The sequence below is a fragment of the Mixophyes fleayi genome, chromosome 2 (assembly GCF_038048845.1).
Source record: "Mixophyes fleayi isolate aMixFle1 chromosome 2, aMixFle1.hap1, whole genome shotgun sequence".
In the NCBI taxonomy this organism is placed as follows: domain Eukaryota; kingdom Metazoa; phylum Chordata; class Amphibia; order Anura; family Limnodynastidae; genus Mixophyes; species Mixophyes fleayi.
In genome coordinates this window covers 217,265,767-217,285,660 of record NC_134403.1, presented here as the reverse complement: position 1 = coordinate 217,285,660, position 19,894 = coordinate 217,265,767, and the positions used below count along the sequence as shown (strand labels likewise).

Here is a 19,894-nt window from a genome sequence, read left to right as displayed (position 1 = left end):
CCTATAGGAATCATAGTCTGAGGTTTACCAATATTGTTCCTCCCCCATCTGGAGGAAATTAAACTGTATCTGACGTGCTGATCTGATCTGGAAACCTGAGATATTAGGTCTACTTGAATATAAACAAAAATTCCAGCTATGTGGGGACCAGTGCCTCCAAACATATACATTCCCATGCTTCTGGTTTTTTTGCTTTCGGGGGACTCTGAAGAAGAGAGTGGAGGAGCCAATCTATAACATGAAAGCTAGATGTTCAGGGAATAGTTGGAAGATATCTGGATTTTGTTGGAAATTCAGGGAGCCCATATTGGTGTGAAATAGTCGTTTATCATTTATTTTAGAATTTTTTTCCTATACTAGCGATATACCTGATCTGATTTTTAAATAAGGGGAGGGGGGCTGCAGGCTTTAGATTAGTGTTAGTAGTAGATTTAGTATTTAACCCTTAACTTGCATACAGTGACTACACAGGACAAACAGCTCCTGTCATTGTGAATAACCATTTGTGAATTGTGACACAGCCTATAATCAGCAATTGGTCCAATACTGTTTGTTTGTGCAGAATGAAGCAATGCCCACTTATGATCTTTTCAAGATCAATAAGATCATTATCGGCCCTGGTCATAAATGTGGCTCGAATATGAACACACATATGGCCCATATCTGTCTTCTGATCACACTAATAGACCAAAATGACTACAGAAATGACCTGAGGTGCACACAGTAGAATTTGGCTACCAATGTGTGTGTTGAAATTGGATATTAATCTTGTCACCCTGTGCTCGCATGCAGGTGCAGCATCAGCTCCTGTTTTGCCAGTTTATGTAAGCCATTGTTACGTGTATATAATGTGTGTTCACTAGCATTCATGGACTAATTTATCATCATCGTCATTTATTGTAGGGTGCCACCGTACTCTGCAGCACCAGACATTGGGGGAAACAAGCATACCTAAAGAACAGAACAGAAACATACAAGGTTGATGAAAAGGTGTGGACATGAGAACAAAAATTAAGGAACAACAGTCCTTGTGAGAGATTACAATCTAGAGGCAGAAGGCCAATGCTGAGACAGCGAGTGGCATTAGGAGTCTAGATTGGGATTGTAGCAGGTTGTATCCAGTAAGAGTGGTATCAGGTGAGGGTGGGATAGATTTCAGTAAAGAAGTAGGTTTTGAGAGAGTATTTGACGATAGGGGGAAATCTAGTTGGGAGAAGTAGGGCATTAGCCTCCACACCGCAGGAGAGCCATGGGTTTTGCAAGTGAACATATGTGATCTCGCCTATCTCGTAATTTTGACTCCTGTTGAGCCGGGATTGGTTATGCATTGGGATTAGGCTTTGATTGTTTTACTACATTTAAATTCCAAAAGGGAGCACACTGGAAAGGTAATTTACAAATATAGATGTGCAGCGCAAATTAATATTTTTAATTGTTTACACCGATGTCCCAAAAGTGATAGATGGTGGTATTGAAATTTACATTTTTACCTTATTCAGCAGGCAAATTCTCATCTCACAAATTGTCTCCAGGAGTGTTGTCTGTGCTTTTCCTCCATTGTTGATTTTGTTTTGTTTGTTTTTTGTATCCTTGTGAAGGGATGTTTTTTTTTTAAATATTTATTATTATTATTATTATTATTATTATTATTTTATTTTTATAAAAATAATAATAAAATATAAAAATAATAATAAAATCTATTTTATTATTGTTATGCCTGCAACAAAATTTGAACTACTAGCTTCTGCTTTCACTGGTGACACCCACAGGCTAACCCACGCATTCACTGATAGGCAAAAACGATTTGATTGTGGAGAAGTTTGTGGGTTTTTTTTTTTCCATCTCCCACAGCCAAATTCCTGCATTTATTTATTAGTAAGTTACAATACTCCATTTTCAAATTGGATCATCTTGTATTTTAGGTTTAGCTCTCATGAGGTTTTTAAACTGACAGATGTGTAACTTCTAATACATACGACTGTTTAATTGTTTGTTTGCCTGTTGTAGGACCCGTGGGGGCGCAGCCCTTTTTCGTGGTGCCCAGACGGCCTGGCTATGGCACCATGGGGAAGCCCATCAAGCTGCTGGCCAACTGCTTTCAAGTGGAAATCCCAAAGATTGACGTCTACCTCTATGAGGTGGACATTAAGCCAGACAAATGTCCTCGCAGGGTTAACAGGTAAGAGCTAATGTTAATACACTATGGCACACCAGAGCTTTCACAGATTTTTTTAATTATGTAGAAAATCACACTGATCAGCCACAACATTAAAACCAACTGGCTAATATTGGAATATTGGGTAGGTCTCTCCCGTGCTGCCAAACCAGCACGAGAAAGGCATGGAATTCACACAACGTCTGAAGGTGTCCTGTGGTATCTGGCACAAAGAACAACGTTCGCAGCAGATATATACTTTAAGTCCTGTATGTTGCAAAGAGAGTCCTCCATGGCTTGGACTTTTGTGTTCCAGCACATTCCATAGATGCTGATCAAATTGAGATCTGGGGAATTTGGAGGCCAAGTCAACACCTTGAACTCTTTGTGATGTTCCTCAAACCATTTGTGAACATTTTTTGCAGTGTGGCAGGACGCATTTTCCTGATGAGATGTCGTTGCCATCAGGGAATACCGTTGCAATGAGTGTAGTTGGCCTGCACCAATGTTTAGGTAGGTGTAAAAGTAACATCCATACGAATGCCAGGACCTTAGGTTTCCCAGCAGAACATTGCCCAGAGCAACACATTGCCTCCACCGACTTGCCTTCTTCCCATAGCACATCCTGGTGCCATCTCTTTCCCTGGTAAACGACGCACACTCACCCGGCCATCCACATGATGTAAAAGAAAACATGATTCATCAGTCCATTGCTTCATGGTCCAGTTCTGGTGCTCACGTGCCCATTGTAAGCACTTTTGGCAGTGGACAGGGGTGAGCATGGGCACTCTGACAGGTCTGCAGCGACGCAGCCCCACACACAACAAGCTGCAATGCACTGTGTGTTCTGGCACCTTTCTATCATAGCCAGCAATTTGTGCTGCAGTAGCTTTCTGTGGAATTGGACCAGATGGGTTAGCCTTCGCTCCCCACGCTCATCATTCAGCCTTGTTTCATGTTGTAAAGAACACCCATTTTGTTTTAAAATTAATATTTTAATGCAAACTACATAGCCAGAAATACTTACCTGCTTATACTGTTCTGCATCTTCGCAGGGCTAATAAAATGACTTTATTATATAATATATAAAGATCAAACAATAAGGGGATATCATGATTCACAAGTATAAGACAAGCTCAAAGTAGGGAGAATCTCTTACTAAAGTATAAGTATTTAGTGAAGTATTTTATGAAAGAGCGCTCGGAGCGTTTTTTTTTTTGTTTTTCTTTACAAAAACAAAAAAAAAGAGTTTTTGAAAACAAAGAGCGGCCACACCCAAATATTGACTTTATTTAGATTTCTCTTCTGTTGATTCACTTTGCATTTTGTTAATTGATAAAAATAAACCATTAACACTTCTATTTTTTTTAAATCATTCTTAATTTGCGGCATTTTTCCACAACTGCCTAAAACTTTTACACAGTATTGTATAACACAGCAGTACGTATGTTTCAAAAAAAAATTACATTTTGATTTTCTCAGACATATTTTTTACTTTTAGAAAAACATTTCAAACATTGTTCATACTGTTGTTAATAAATCCCATAGTTTTATTTTGGGATCATCTGCTACAAGAGCTTTCATTTGGACTGTTTGTTAAAATAATGAAAATGATATTTATCTAGGCCTATTAATTGCTTTTAATTTACTCCTTAAACAATCCCTTTGATGTATATTATGTACAATATCACATTATGTTAAATACTGAAATATATTTAAAACACTTGTGGTAATTTTATGCCATTCACATATTATAAGAAAGCTTACTACCATTTGGTGCTGCTGCTCTGGATGGATGGTGCTACTTGATGGGTTGGAATCCTCATCATCACCATTAATTTATATAGCGCCACTGATTCCGCAGCGCTGTACAGAGAACTCATTCACATCAGTCCCTGCTCCATTGGAGCTTACAGTCTAAATTCCCTAATGTACACACACTTACAGACAGAGACTAGGGTCAATTTTGATAGCAGCCAATTAACCTCTTAGTATGTTTTTGGAGTGTGGAAGGAAACCGGAGCACCCGGAGGAAACCCACGCAGACACAGGGAGAACATACAAACTCCACACAGATAAGGTCATGGATGGGAATTGAACTTTGTTTATAGTATTTCCATTCAGAAAGGGTGTACATTCAACCTGTTGAAGTTAGTTGTTTCACCTTAGACAGAACAACTACCATAGTTTCCATAAAACATCCGACTTCCATGGCTATGATAAAGATGGTGATGGACCAGATGGTTGGAGGAATGTCACTTTCACTTCATCAGTGTTTTCATCTTTTTCCACAAAAAATGCGAGCCATCATTTGTTGTCCTAGACAGCAGTTAAATACTGTCTGATGTCAGCAAGTGGGAGCTTTTCTTGGGATGTTGTCAATGTCTGTTCCAATGGATTTTGTGAGCAGGAAAATCATCTTCACAAAGATTTTTGTTGTGGATGTTGCATGTATGAAAGCATGGAATTTCAGGGTCCCATGATTGTTACTGTGTTTTTGAAGTGATCATATAGAAATATTGCTTTCTCAATATGTTCTTCTTGTGTTGAGAAAGTACAATGCATTCCTGTAATGTTTTCCTCTGCTCAGTCAAAAAGTTGATGTGGTGTAAGAATCTGATTATCGTATGGCCGTTGCAGACTTGCTCAAGATTCTAACCTCTTCACTGTGCCACCTACACCATCGCAAGGCCCTTTGCCGCGTGCAGTCACTGAAAAATGCCACTGCTTCTATACCAAAATCATCTTTGAGAGCATAAGTTGTCAAAGTTTTTCTTGTTCTTAAATTGTGCGACTGACGCATCAGAGAAGTAGAAGATCTTTGTTTGTGGTTTCTCAAATTTTGACTTCAAATGTATGAGTTTCCTCTGGAAGCAGTAGACTGCCACTGTGTTATATAGCCCTTCTTCAAGTTGCTGTTCCTCCCTGCTCCCAGCACACATTCTCCCAGTCTGATACTGCTCTGTAATTATACACTCCACTTTTTCAAATGTGAAACAAATGGTCCAGTGTTGGGTGGGCTTAAATTAGGGACCTAGGGGCTTTTCTTCATTAATTAAACCCACCCAAACCTAACCTGTCCCTGTAAAAGGCGGGCCTATTCAACACAATTGAAGTGTCTTTCCACGTGGAGTATCTTTTCACTGAAGTTCGCACACCTGCGCAGAAGTGGGAGCAGCGCTGGCTATAAAATCTCCAAACACCTGAAGAGGAATGTGCATTCCTCTAATGACATGACCTGGAAAAAAATATTGGTTTGTTGATTTTCTCAGATGTGTAGTGCCTCAATAAATACAATTTTCGTGAATCACTCAAAACTGAAAGCTCTTGTAGCAGATGATCCCAAAATAAAACTTTGGGGATTTATTAACAACAGTATGAACAATTTTTGAGATGTTTTTCAAAAATGTAAAAAATATGGCCTTTTGAGAAAATCAAAGTTTTGATTTTGAAAATTGTACAATTTTAATTTTTATTGAAACATACTACTCTGTTATATATCATATGAAATCCTATAAAAAGTGTTTTAAAATGAGACCTTGCCAAACTCTGTAGTTCAATTAGGTGAGCTACAAATGCAATTTAAAAAAAGTGCTAAAGCAAATTTTCCGTTTAAAAAATTGCAGCTTTAAAGGCGAATAACTTCAAAACCAGTGTACATATCAGCCTAAGATTTAGGGGTTTTCTTTACACTATGGCAGCATTTATTGTAGCAAATTCAATTACAATTAGAGAATGTAAGGTAGAATTTTTATTTTGATGTGGAATGACCCATTTGCTAGTTTAGCAGGTGAGAGCTTTGTGTTTTTTAACTGTCGCTTTGTCCAAAATCTGTTCATTAATCAAATCAGTTAAGTGTTAATGATTTGGTGCATATTTGTATTATGGATTTAAATAAGTAATCTGCAAGACATTTATTTCTACTGATGCAGGGGATCAGTCTTACAGGTTGATATAGAAGCAGTTCTATTGTGACATACCCCTAAAATACACAGATAAAATAGATGTCTAGGGGAATGGCTGCAAGACAAATGATGTCTGTTTTAACCAATTGTATAATTTCATGTGTGCAAAGATAGGTGGAGACCACCCTTAAAATAATAAACTTTGCAGAAGGACAGCTCCCAGAAGTTAGTGTGTATTCCTACATATGTCCACTCACAGCTCATACAAATAGTCATACAAGTTAATATACTAAAATCAGCAAGAACTGTCCTAGGTGTCTTAACATCATCGTTGTCATTCATAGATTTGGGCTCTTGTTGGGCAGCAGTAGGACAAATGTCATTTTGCTTTCTTGATTATAAAATATATTCAAATGCAAAACAGGGGCCCACAATCTTGTACAATCAATCTGATGATTAGTTTTTTCCACCACTACATGATATTTTTATTATTTGTTTTCACTAGGGAGGTTGTTGATTCCATGGTCCAGCATTTCAAAGTCACCATATTTGGTGATCGTCGACCAGTTTATGATGGTAAAAGGAGCCTATACACCGCCAATCCACTGCCTGTAGCATCTACTGGGGTAAGTGCAAAATCTTTATTAGACTGACCAGGGGTATTCTACATGCATTGTACCAAACATTTATTATGAAATTAGAAGATTGAACAAGACATATGTACAAGAGTTACATTTTAAAAGAGATAAATGTTTGCTGCTACACATATTGTGTAACCTCGAATGTCAACGATAACAGACAAATCTTAAACTTTACACAGTGCAAGCCCCTTCATTTACCGAATGGTGTAATACCTAATATATTTATATTAAATTTCAAGGAGTGATAGGGCTTAAAGTAGTAAAAAACTGTTTAAACTTTGGGAGATTTTGGTTTGTCTGGTGGGTCTGACGTTCTACAGAAAAAACAGCGCTGGCAGCCGCCATACACATCAACTGCTGATACAGTCCGTGAGATAAAAAAACATTTATTAATAATAAAAACAATGAAACTGTAATACAGAGAACAAACACTGGCCAGTGATAATACTGATAACTGCAGTAAAAAGCGTACTGATCGCTCAATAGTATCAAAACAGCATATTTGGATACATCAATGATGCATCACAACACATTAGGAATGTGCTGCTAACTTCAGTCCCAGTGTCATTAAGTGGAAATGAATGTGTGGCCACACCGATAAGTCAAATACTGATAATTGCAACGATATAAACATTCCACTCGGGGAGACAATACAGGATATCCTGGACCGCAAATGGTGAATGAATGATAGTCAATAGTGCCGTTCATTCACAGACTCCTCAATAAAGTACATATATGACTCACTCTCTTGTAATAAATGGAAATGCTGTACAGACCTTGGTTCAATGTGTCATTCCAATGTAATGGTCTGAAGGATATAACGATCCTGGCAAACAGCGTATTCCGTATAAGCTTGTTATTCAGCCGAGATATAAGAGCCTGTAGCTCCAACAGGAGCACTGATGTTTTCTGAGTCAGACCGAAACTCACCGTGGCGTCTGTGGACTTGCAACATACGGCAAGAGAAAAATCAATAGTATAAGTGGTAGCGTGGAAGTAGCGATGCACTCGTAAAGCGGGTCAAATCAACAAGGCTCAGTGTGTCTCTCTCTTCCTTTTTTCTGACGCGTTTCATCACCAGAGGGTGATTTCATCAGAGGTAGTTTAATTGCTGTAGTGCGAGCTCATGTTAATTACTCTCCATCTCATTAATTAGGTAGCCGCTGAGTCGAGGATGGGTAATAATCATCTTCACGGGACAAAAGTTTTCTTTTTCATTCATAAATAAAACATTTTTTGTTCCCTTCACAAACAAAGATCTTTATATTGTGAAATGTTCATCTCATTCATCTCTAGATCTTAAGCGGTTACATTTTCAATACATAAATTAAAATATATGATATAAAATAAATGAGCTTGTTCAAAATAAAAAGGATACATTAGGCAAAAGCGTATAACCTATTGAACTCTAAAACAGCTCTCACGGACTGTGACAGGTACAGATACAAATAAATAAATAAAAAATCAGTAGTCATCTAAATCTGAAGAAGGGGTAAATCGTGAATCTAATTCTAACAACACCCCTCTACAAACTGACACATAGAAAGAAATCCCAATCAGAAAAAGAATAATCCTGTAGATGCTCCATATCCTAGCTAGCGAACCCAAAGACACATAAAAACTTATTGCTGAAATGAAAAATATGTGTATATAATCCTGATCCAAACTAAATAAACGGCTATAACACTGCATAGATCTAACAATGTGGTATTGGAATACACAAAGTTACTCCACATCCATGTCTATATACAAAATGTGTAGAAATACACCATCAGATAACCTTATACATAAGGAAAATGCAGAATAGCAATAACAGAAAATAAATCGAACCTCTAAGTGTTTGATATGAAAATCCACTATTTATCCCAATAAATCTTGCACCAGTTAAAAAGAATTTCTAACCTCTTAAACATAATCTATGTTATTAATATTATTATTATTGTTATTATTATTTCTTCTTATTCTATATTATCCATTTCTAATTTTGATTTTTCTTTCATTAAAATTCTCCCGGTGTTATTTAAAAAAAATCAATATAATCCAATGTGCATTGACCTCAAACAAATATCCGTCTTGTATTATTCCAACAAGATAGCATAAAGAGGTATATCTAATCCATATATAATAATGACCCCTTATTCACCAGATGTTATTAACCAAGACCACCACCACAATTACAGACTCCATAGGTACTTGGGAGATCCAGGTGTATATATCCATGTGTCACCCCCTCTCTATCTAGAAATACATAATCTAAAAAAATGACATTTTATGAAAGAATCTCATTAAGTTCCAGTGCCTCATTAAGACCTCTTGGGCTCAAGACATCAAGTTGATGAATCCAAAAAACTTCTTGCGTACACAGTCTCTTGAATCTATCTCCCCCTCGGACCGTTTGTTTAACATGTTCTAATCCATAGAGTGTCAAATCATCTACTTTACTATTATGAACTAGACTAAAGTGTCGAGAGACACTGTGGTTCATTTTCCCATTAAGAATATTTTTCCTATGTTCTAGAAATCGCAGTTTCAGTGCTCTTAAATTTCAAGGAGTGATAGGGCTTAAAGTAGTAAAAAAATGTTTAAACTTTGGGAGATTTTGGTTTGTCTGGTGGGTCTTACGTTCTGTCGGCACTAAGGGATTCATTGTAAATTGGGTACAATAGGGCTACTTAGATGTACTGTTGCTAATAGTGACACAGGTCACTGCTACAGAGCCCAGGGATTGCCCACTATTGGGGGAGTCCTTTTAGAATCACTGGTGTGATGTCACAGGACTTCCTTCTTAAACAAGAAAATTGCTGCCAAGAACTTTTTGTGATCAGTTATAGCCAGTATATCAAAAGTTGTCTGTTTAGTCACATACCTCCCAACATTTACCCAAGTATAGTCTGACACAGACCTAATCCATGCAAGACATGCCCTTATTTGTCCAAAGCCACTTCCCTGTAAGCCCTGCCACATTTGGGGTTCGCAAATCAGAACCACGTTAATTGGCAAAGTTGTGAGGTATGGCGTGACAGTAGAGTAGTGTCACAGAAACTTCTTCAAACCGCACAAATTTAAATTATATGTAACATATTTATGACAGAAGTAGGTTGTTTTAAACTTTGAAAAATGTTAAATAGATTTTGGAATAAATCAACAAACACAAAACAGACCATGCATAATCACATTTAAAACACATTACTGAGGCAAATTAAGGAGTAAATATCCCACAATGTTGTCACGGGCACTAGGAGTCTTTACCCAGGGATCACCAGATGATAGGCTTACCAGAGCAGTATAGGTGGTAATATGGTACTCTGGTAGCAGGGTGATCACGGAACAGGAAATAGCAGATGATGAGATGCTCAGGAAAGTCTATGACTAGCAGCACTGGCAATATGGAGGTAGTAATACACGAGGAACTGTATGGACCAAGGACACGTGAAGGTAGTCAGTGGTCTGCGGTAGCAAGTTGTACCACTGCTATAGTGAGGAGGAATGTCCAACAGAAACGAGGAGGTGATGAGAGTCAGCGGTCTGCGGATAGCAAGTTGTACCGCTGTCTGAGTGAAGGAATGGAATCCAAATGGAGGTATCCGGGGAGTCAGTGGTCTGCGTTAGCAAGTTGTACCACTGCTATGTGAGAGGATACTGGAACAGGTGAAACTGTAAACAGGAGTCAGTGGTCTGACATCAGCAAGTTGTACCACTGAATATATATGTGAGGAGGTGCACGGGGGAAGACTGCAACACAGGATATACACAGGCACCTTATACACGATCCACAGTAATATGCACAATATGGATATACATATATATAAATGACTGATCAGGTCTGCAATCTAGAAAGTCTCTTGAAGTAGTCCAGCACAATGATAACACAGTCAATGATGGCAATAGACTCAGCGGACAGCAAACTCCAGAGAGAACCAAACACAGTCCAGCAAGATATGCAATACACAGCACAGTCAATGAGAAGTATGCATACCGTGGTTCAGCAGTAGCAGTCAGATGGGATTGCAGCGGTACCTGAGCGGCTGGAGACCGACTGGATAGGAAGTCCCTGGATAGGTGAAGCAGCGGTCTAGCAGGTGCAGCGCACAGGTGAGTAGACCGACAGGGACACGAATCCACAGGAGTCAGCAACACGTGGAACTGGACTCATAGGAAACCCAGGAGAATGGAGATGATCCAGCAGAGGGTAGTAGAAGAGATACAAATCCAATGCTGACAGGAGGGTAGAGGCCAGTGGAACACGTGAAGGCGTGGAGAGTGGATCAGCAGGAGATGGACGATAGCGCTGACCACAGCGGCAGGACTCAGCGGCACACGGAGGTAACCAGTAGCAACCACAGGAACCAACAGCGATGGGAAACAGGAGTGCAGCGCAGGGCAGGAACTGTAGATCACGAAGTGTAGCAGATGGTAATGAAAAGCGGCAGTCTCGAGGAAGTCACAGCAAAGATGAGATGAGAGTGTAGTGCACGGAGGCAGCGGATAGTAATCAGCTGGCAGTCACGATGTTGAACACAGGCGAGTTGTAAGCAGGAGACTGTAGTGCACAGAGGCAGCGGATAGCAGTCAGCTGGCAGTCACGATGTTGAACACAGGCGAATTGCAAGCAGGAGACTGTAGTGCACAGAGGCAGCGGATAGTAGTCAGCTGGCAGTCACGATGTTGAACACAGGCGAGTTGCAAGCAGGAGACTGTAGTGCACAGAGGCAGCGGATAGAAATCAGCAAACAGACTTGATGAGAAGCAGGTGAGTGAGGTAAAAGCTGGAGTGCACGGAGGCAGCGGATAGCAATGAGCAAACAGTCACATTGATATAAAATAACGTTGAAGTGGTGTAGAAGACTGTAGTGCACGGAGGCAGCGGATAGGAATCAGCAAACAGTCATGATGATAAAGTTGATGGTAGAAGTGGTATGGAACCACAGTAGTAGAAGTGGTTTGGAAACCACAGGAATCAGCAGCACTGAATACACAAGTAATACAGGAACACCTTCAGAGACTCATGAGGAATGAGACTCCAAGATCAGGCAACGTGGTAGTGACCACAGGTGCTTAATATAGGGAGGTTGCCTGATCTGCCAATTAAGTTAAAGGGGTATACACTGAAGTATAGAAAAGGGCTGCGCATGCGCAGACCCTCAGGATGGTGGACGGCCACGGTTCCTAAATGTCCGGGAAGAGGCACTCACGGTCCGGTGAGTGACAGTACCCCCCCTTTTAAAGGTGGGCACAGAACGCCTGGAACCGGGCTTGTCCGGATTTTTGGAGTAAAACTTCTTCAAAAGGGCAGGAGCATTAAGATCTTCAGCTTTGATCCAAGAGCGCTCCTCAGGACCAAAGCCCTTCCAATGAACGAGGAAGTGGAGGACTCCTCGCGAAATTTTTGCATCTAGTACCTCGGTAATCTCAAAATCCTCCTCCTGATGGACTTGAACTGGCTGCGGAGCTGAGGGAGGAGTTGAAAAACGGTTGATAATAAGAGGTTTGAGCAAAGATACATGGAAGGCATTAGAAATCCGAAGACTCTTAGGAAGAAGGAGTTTCACACATACTGGATTGATAACTTGAATGATCCTATATGGACCAATAAAACGAGGGGCGAATTTCATGGATGGAACCTTCAAACGAATATTTTTTGTGGATAACCAGACACGATCTCCAATTTTTAGTGGTGGAATAGCCCGCCTCTTCTTATCAGCGAAAGATTTATATTTGACAGATGTCTTCTTCAAACAGGTTCTAACCTGAGACCAGATATTTTTAAAGGTCTGACAAACAGTCTCCACCGCAGGAACTTGGGTGGGCGGGAGGGCAGGAAATTCCGGAAAAGACGGATGGTGACCGTAGACCACAAAGAATGGAGTTTTGGATGATGACTCATGGTACATGTTGTTATGGGCGAACTCAGCCCAAGGGAGTAACTCTACCCAGTTGTCTTGATTGGCTGATGAAAATATCCTTATAAAAGTCTCAAGATCTTGATTGACACGTTCGGTTTGTCCATTGGATTGTGGATGGTAAGAAGATGAGAGTGCTAATCGTATGCCCAAGGTTTTACAAAGGGCTCGCCAGAATCTGGACACGAATTGTACTCCTCTATCAGACACAATCTCAGATGGACATCCATGGATACGGAAGATCTCTTTAATGAAATGTTCAGCCAGGATAGACGAGGAAGGCAAACCAGACAGAGGGATGAAATGAGCCATCTTCGAAAATCTGTCCACTACGACCCAAATAGTGTTATGGTTCTTACTAGGTGGTAAGTCAGTAACGAAATCCATACTAATATGGGTCCATGGTTTGGACGGAATGGGTAGTGGTCGCAGCAACCCTGCTGGGGTTCTGCGGGAGGATTTGAATTGCGAACATAATTCACAGGAAGCAATGAACTCTTTGACGTCTCTCCTCATTGAAGGCCACCAGTAACTTCGAGAGAGGATCTCAAAAGTCTTGTGTTCACCGGCGTGTCCAGAAAAACGAGAGGCATGGAACCACGAAAGGATTTTCCTCCTTAGAGTAGGAGGCACGAGGGTCTTCCCAAATGGTAGCGTTTTGGTGGATGAAGCAGCCAGTGAGATACATTTGGGGTCTAGAATGGTATGGTTGGAAACCTCTTCTATATCAGAGGACGTAGCAAAGGCTCTAGATAAGGCATCAGCTTTTTTGTTCTTGGCAGCTGGTTTGAAGGTAATTATTAATTCAAAACGGGAAAAGAAAAGAGACCATCTTGCTTGACGAGGGTTCAAGCATTGGGCAGACTGGAGATATGACAAGTTCTTATGATCCGTGAAGATCGTCACCGGATGGCGAGCTCCCTCCAACAAGTATCTCCATTCCTCTAATGCGGCTTTGATAGCCAGTAATTCCTTGTCTCCGATGGTATAATTCTTCTCTGCGGGTAGGAGACCCCGAGAATAGAAGGCACAAGGGTGGAATTTTTGCTGTTCCGAGCGTTGGGAGAGAATAGCTCCTAAGCCCACATTAGAGGCATCTACTTCTAGGAAAAAAGGGAGTGTCACATCAGGCTGACGAAGGATTGGAGCCGAAGAGAAGGACTCTTTTAATGTTTGAAAGGCTTGAATAGCCTCAGTAGACCATTGCTTAGGATTAGCCCCTTTACGAGTCAGGGCCACAATAGGAGATGCAATGGAAGAAAAGTCTTGAATGAAGCGTCTATAGTAATTGGCAAAACCTAAAAAACGCTGGATGGCACGAAGAGTAGTTGGCTGGGGCCAATGTAGTACAGCATTTACTTTGTCAGGATCCATCTTCAGACCAACTCCGGAAACAATATACCCCAAGAATGGAATCTGGGGTAATTCGAATGAACATTTTTCTAATTTACAGAACAATGAATTTTTCCGTAGCCTGGAGAGGACTTCTGCCACATGTTGGTGGTGAGAAGGCAGGTCCTGTGAAAAAATCAATATGTCGTCCAGGTAGACGACGACACATACATATAATAAGTCCCGAAAAATCTCATTGATGAAGCCCTGAAAAACAGCGGGGGCATTACATAGCCCGAAAGGCATTACCAGATATTCGTAATGCCCGTCTCTGGTGTTAAACGCCGTCTTCCATTCGTCACCGGAACGGATTCTGATTAAATTGTAAGCACCACGAAGATCCAACTTAGTAAAAATACGGGCTCCCTTAATGCGGTCAAATAGCTCAGTGATCAACGGAATGGGATACCGGTTCTTGATAGTAATGGCATTGAGTCCACGAAAATCTATACAAGGGCGTAATGATCCATCCTTCTTTTTGACAAAGAAGAACCCAGCTCCAGCGGGCGAGGTGGAAGGTCGAATGAACCCACGCTGGAGGTTCTCCCGTATATATTCAGATGTAGCTTGAGTTTCAGGTAACGAGAGTGGATAGACCCGGCCTCTGGGAGGAGTCTTGCCAGGAAGAAGATCAATCGGACAATCCCAAGAACGATGAGGAGGAAGACGTTCAGACTGAGCTTTATCAAAAACATCGGTAAATGAAGCATATTGAGGAGGGAGTCCCGGTGAAATAGCTGAAATGGAAGCTTGCTGTACCTTGAGAGGAATGACTTGGGAAAGGCAATGATGGTGACATTCAGGCCCCCAAGACGTGACTTGAGGGGTGCGCCAGTCAATCTGGGGAGAGTGACACTGAAGCCATGGAAGGCCTAGGACAATCGGACTTGTCGTAACAGGAAGAATTAAAAACGATATCTCTTCATGATGCAGAGCACCAATCTGAAGGGTTACTGGAGACGTACTCTGGGTGATGAGACCGTTGATGAGACGTGATCCATCGATAGCCGTCACAGTAATGGGAGTTTTTAAGGTAATCATTGGTAGAGACCATTGATTAACTAACGATTTGGAAATAAAATTTCCTGCTGCTCCGGAATCAATCAATGCCTGTGACTCAAAGGTCTTGGTAGCAAAGGAAATAGTCACATCAAAAGCGCAGACTTTAGATTTCATAGACGATGGAGAGGACTCCAGGGACCCTAACTTCACCTCTCCAGAACTAGTTAGGGCCTGGCATTTCCCGATCTCTTAGGGCAGGAGCTGAAGACATGAGTGGAATCAGCACAATAGATACAGAGTCTATTCTTGACTCTTCGTTTCCTCTCCTCAGAAGATAACTTGGAACGTCCAATCTCCATGGGAATCACAGCGGGTGACACTGGACGAAATTGAGGGTTAGAGCGAAAAGGTGCTTTAGCAGAAGTCGTTTTCTCAGCCTCTCTTTCACGAAATCTCATATCAACACGATGGCAAAGAGAGATCAAATCTTCAAGTGACGAAGGAAGCTCTTGGGTAGTCAGTGCATCTTTAATTTTATCGGAAAGCCCCTGCCAGAAGGCGGCAACTAGGGCTTCAGTGTTCCACTGAAGTTCAGAGGCTAAGATCCTAAATTGAATGACGTACTGGCCTACAGTATGAGATCCTTGTCGCAGACGGAGGATGCTGGAAGCAGCGGAGGTCACACGACCTGGTTCATCGAACACACTTCGGAATGTGGAAATGAATTTGGCACTATCTTGTAGAATTGGATCGTTTCTTTCCCACAGGGGGGAGGCCCAAGCCAGGGCTTGACCCGAAAACAATGAGATAAGATAGGCCACTCTGGAACGATGGGTAGAAAAATTTTGAGGTTGGAGTTCAAAATGGACTGAACATTGGTTAAGGAAACCTCTACAAGTTTTGGGGTCCCCGTCATATTTTGACGGAGTAGGCAGGTGAAGCGTAGGAGCTGTAGACACCTGGGATGGCAATGGGGAAACGGAGGAAAGCACAGGAGCTTCAATATTAGCTGTAACAGTCTGTCCAGATGTTCCTTGGGAGGTTAATGATTGGTAACATTGAAGTAACAGCTGTTGGCGAGCATCCTGTTGCTCCACACGGCTGACCAGATGCTGCAGCATCTCTTTAGCAGTAGGTTCCGTATCTGGGTCTGTCATGGCCTGATCTTACTGTCACGGGCACTAGGAGTCTTTACCCAGGGATCACCAGATGATAGGCTTACCAGAGCAGTATAGGTGGTAATATGGTACTCTGGTAGCAGGGTGATCACGGAACAGGAAATAGCAGATGATGAGATGCTCAGGAAAGTCTATGACTAGCAGCACTGGCAATATGGAGGTAGTAATACACGAGGAACTGTATGGACCAAGGACACGTGAAGGTAGTCAGTGGTCTGCGGTAGCAAGTTGTACCACTGCTATAGTGAGGAGGAATGTCCAACAGAAACGAGGAGGTGATGAGAGTCAGCGGTCTGCGGATAGCAAGTTGTACCGCTGTCTGAGTGAAGGAATGGAATCCAAATGGAGGTATCCGGGGAGTCAGTGGTCTGCGTTAGCAAGTTGTACCACTGCTATGTGAGAGGATACTGGAACAGGTGAAACTGTAAACAGGAGTCAGTGGTCTGACATCAGCAAGTTGTACCACTGAATATATATGTGAGGAGGTGCACGGGGGAAGACTGCAACACAGGATATACACAGGCACCTTATACACGATCCACAGTAATATGCACAATATGGATATACATATATATAAATGACTGATCAGGTCTGCAATCTAGAAAGTCTCTTGAAGTAGTCCAGCACAATGATAACACAGTCAATGATGGCAATAGACTCAGCGGACAGCAAACTCCAGAGAGAACCAAACACAGTCCAGCAAGATATGCAATACACAGCACAGTCAATGAGAAGTATGCATACCGTGGTTCAGCAGTAGCAGTCAGATGGGATTGCAGCGGTACCTGAGCGGCTGGAGACCGACTGGATAGGAAGTCCCTGGATAGGTGAAGCAGCGGTCTAGCAGGTGCAGCGCACAGGTGAGTAGACCGACAGGGACACGAATCCACAGGAGTCAGCAACACGTGGAACTGGACTCATAGGAAACCCAGGAGAATGGAGATGATCCAGCAGAGGGTAGTAGAAGAGATACAAATCCAATGCTGACAGGAGGGTAGAGGCCAGTGGAACACGTGAAGGCGTGGAGAGTGGATCAGCAGGAGATGGACGATAGCGCTGACCACAGCGGCAGGACTCAGCGGCACACGGAGGTAACCAGTAGCAACCACAGGAACCAACAGCGATGGGAAACAGGAGTGCAGCGCAGGGCAGGAACTGTAGATCACGAAGTGTAGCAGATGGTAATGAAAAGCGGCAGTCTCGAGGAAGTCACAGCAAAGATGAGATGAGAGTGTAGTGCACGGAGGCAGCGGATAGTAATCAGCTGGCAGTCACGATGTTGAACACAGGCGAGTTGTAAGCAGGAGACTGTAGTGCACAGAGGCAGCGGATAGCAGTCAGCTGGCAGTCACGATGTTGAACACAGGCGAATTGCAAGCAGGAGACTGTAGTGCACAGAGGCAGCGGATAGTAGTCAGCTGGCAGTCACGATGTTGAACACAGGCGAGTTGCAAGCAGGAGACTGTAGTGCACAGAGGCAGCGGATAGAAATCAGCAAACAGACTTGATGAGAAGCAGGTGAGTGAGGTAAAAGCTGGAGTGCACGGAGGCAGCGGATAGCAATGAGCAAACAGTCACATTGATATAAAATAACGTTGAAGTGGTGTAGAAGACTGTAGTGCACGGAGGCAGCGGATAGGAATCAGCAAACAGTCATGATGATAAAGTTGATGGTAGAAGTGGTATGGAACCACAGTAGTAGAAGTGGTTTGGAAACCACAGGAATCAGCAGCACTGAATACACAAGTAATACAGGAACACCTTCAGAGACTCATGAGGAATGAGACTCCAAGATCAGGCAACGTGGTAGTGACCACAGGTGCTTAATATAGGGAGGTTGCCTGATCTGCCAATTAAGTTAAAGGGGTATACACTGAAGTATAGAAAAGGGCTGCGCATGCGCAGACCCTCAGGATGGTGGACGGCCACGGTTCCTAAATGTCCGGGAAGAGGCACTCACGGTCCGGTGAGTGACAAATGTTAAACATTGCTGTCTACCCATTGGTTGGGCCTTAGTTTAGATTAGTTTGTATTTTCTCCCTGTGTTTGTGTTTGCTCCTTCCAGTATTCTGAATGCCTCCCATTTTCCAAAGACATATTGATAGGCCACTTTGCATCTGAATCTGGTCAGATATACATTTTATGATAGCTGGGGAAAAAAAAGGGGAAATAGTCTCACTGCAGAGTCCCCTCCTGCCAGCTAGCTGTGGAAAAAGACTGTTTTAAACCACTTCAGAATATATCTATTCGGCACCCACCATCTTCTGGATTCCAAAATTAAGGACTATAGGACATTGCTTACATTGCTCACCAGCCAATTTTTTTTTTTTTTTTTTTTTTTAAAGTATATTTTATTGACATTTTTACAGTATCAACAGCATACAGGTTAGACTGTAAATCAAACAATTTGTTAATAAAAGTAAACAAATAAGAACCTTGTTATAACGGCACATATCAAGTGAATTGAAGGTGAAAGCTCACCAGCCAATTTTTAATAACTCGGACATCAATATAAGATGGCTTTAATTACAGATAAGCACTTTTTTTTTTCATTTGTTTGTGAGTGTATATTTTTATCATATTTATAGTAAATTTGTGTATTACATTGACTATACAGTCCTTTATCATTTAGCTTGGAGCTGCACAGAGTGGTCCTGGAGAGACACAGCATAAAGGATCTATACAGATAAGCATGTTATGTTTATCTTTCTGGTACGCACATGGCACATGCACTTTAGGCTGGGTACACACCACTGTGTTTTCAGCCGATTATTGGGCCAATCAGACGATAAACGACCGGTTGGGCCGGTATCACAGTGGTGTGTACCTTGCAACGAGGAACAATTATAGTTCCAAAGCACATTGTATCATTGAGATTTTTAAACTGAACTAAAATTCTCGTTCAACGATGGAACATTGTTGTTCCAATTCTGCAGAGTGTATGCACTCAGGACTGTCCAGATTATGTGAGCTACAAGCTGCAGCAGTTTTCTAGGGGAATTCCTCAATGTGAGCAGCAGTTACCCTCATTCAGGCATCTCTGAGCTTGCTTTGCATGAACATCCTGTTATCTCCACTTCTGACAACCTAGAGAGAGTTCACCTCTGAAAAATATTATCAGGGGGGTGATGGAGTCAGGGAAATTGTCTGGATCTGACCGATTCAAGGACATATCAGGAGAGTAAGCTGTCTCCTGTCTTGGATGGGGTCTCTGTGATTCGTCATAATTTCAATGGATTTGCAGCATCGCTACCTCCTCCCTCAGTCCAGTTAGTTCTGCAGCCGCAGCACCTACTACTATTACTATGTTCCTCTATCCAAGTCAGCATGGACCTGTTCACCCAGCATTTTCTATCAGGAGTCCCAGTGATCACTAGTGGAGCTAATCCTATCACTAATCCATGTGACGTAGTTTTATGTCCCAATAGTATAATTATTACTAATATATAAGTATGACAGAAGGAAAGATATAGATAATCTGTGAGTGGATACTGCATATTAAAGTACAAAAATGATTAGTTCCGCAGTGATGAGGAAGTAGATCAGTCCTGAAAAGAAGCAGTTTCAGGTCAAGAGTGGGGTGTTATGTATTTAGAGATATTATTGTATAGTGACATAGCTGGAGAGAGGACACTTGGGTCTGTTTTGGGGCAGTGTCCTCTTAGGAACTTGTTCTAATCTTATTCTACAACCAGAACATGTGTCACATTAATAAGTGTTT

At 41.7% G+C, this 19,894-nt stretch overlaps 1 protein-coding gene across 7 annotated transcripts in view; it reads left to right on the top strand.

Annotated features, from left to right (window-relative positions):
- The window catches only part of AGO3 (argonaute RISC catalytic component 3), a 123,313-nt gene that overhangs the window by 20,252 nt on the left and 83,167 nt on the right, over nucleotides 1-19,894 (top strand). For 6 of the 7 annotated variants that reach the window (XR_012688072.1, XR_012688071.1, XR_012688070.1 and 3 more), the window contains exons 2-3: nucleotides 2,008-2,179; nucleotides 6,566-6,686. Coding sequence is in view for 3 of the 7 variants with exons in the window: in XM_075195468.1 (XP_075051569.1) it covers nucleotides 2,008-2,179; nucleotides 6,566-6,686 (293 nt within the window). In the remaining 4 variants the exon portion in view is untranslated. Of the gene's footprint in view, nucleotides 1-903; nucleotides 991-2,007; nucleotides 2,180-6,565; nucleotides 6,687-19,894 lie in introns of all 7 variants that reach the window. The other variant, XM_075195470.1, reaches the window with a different exon arrangement.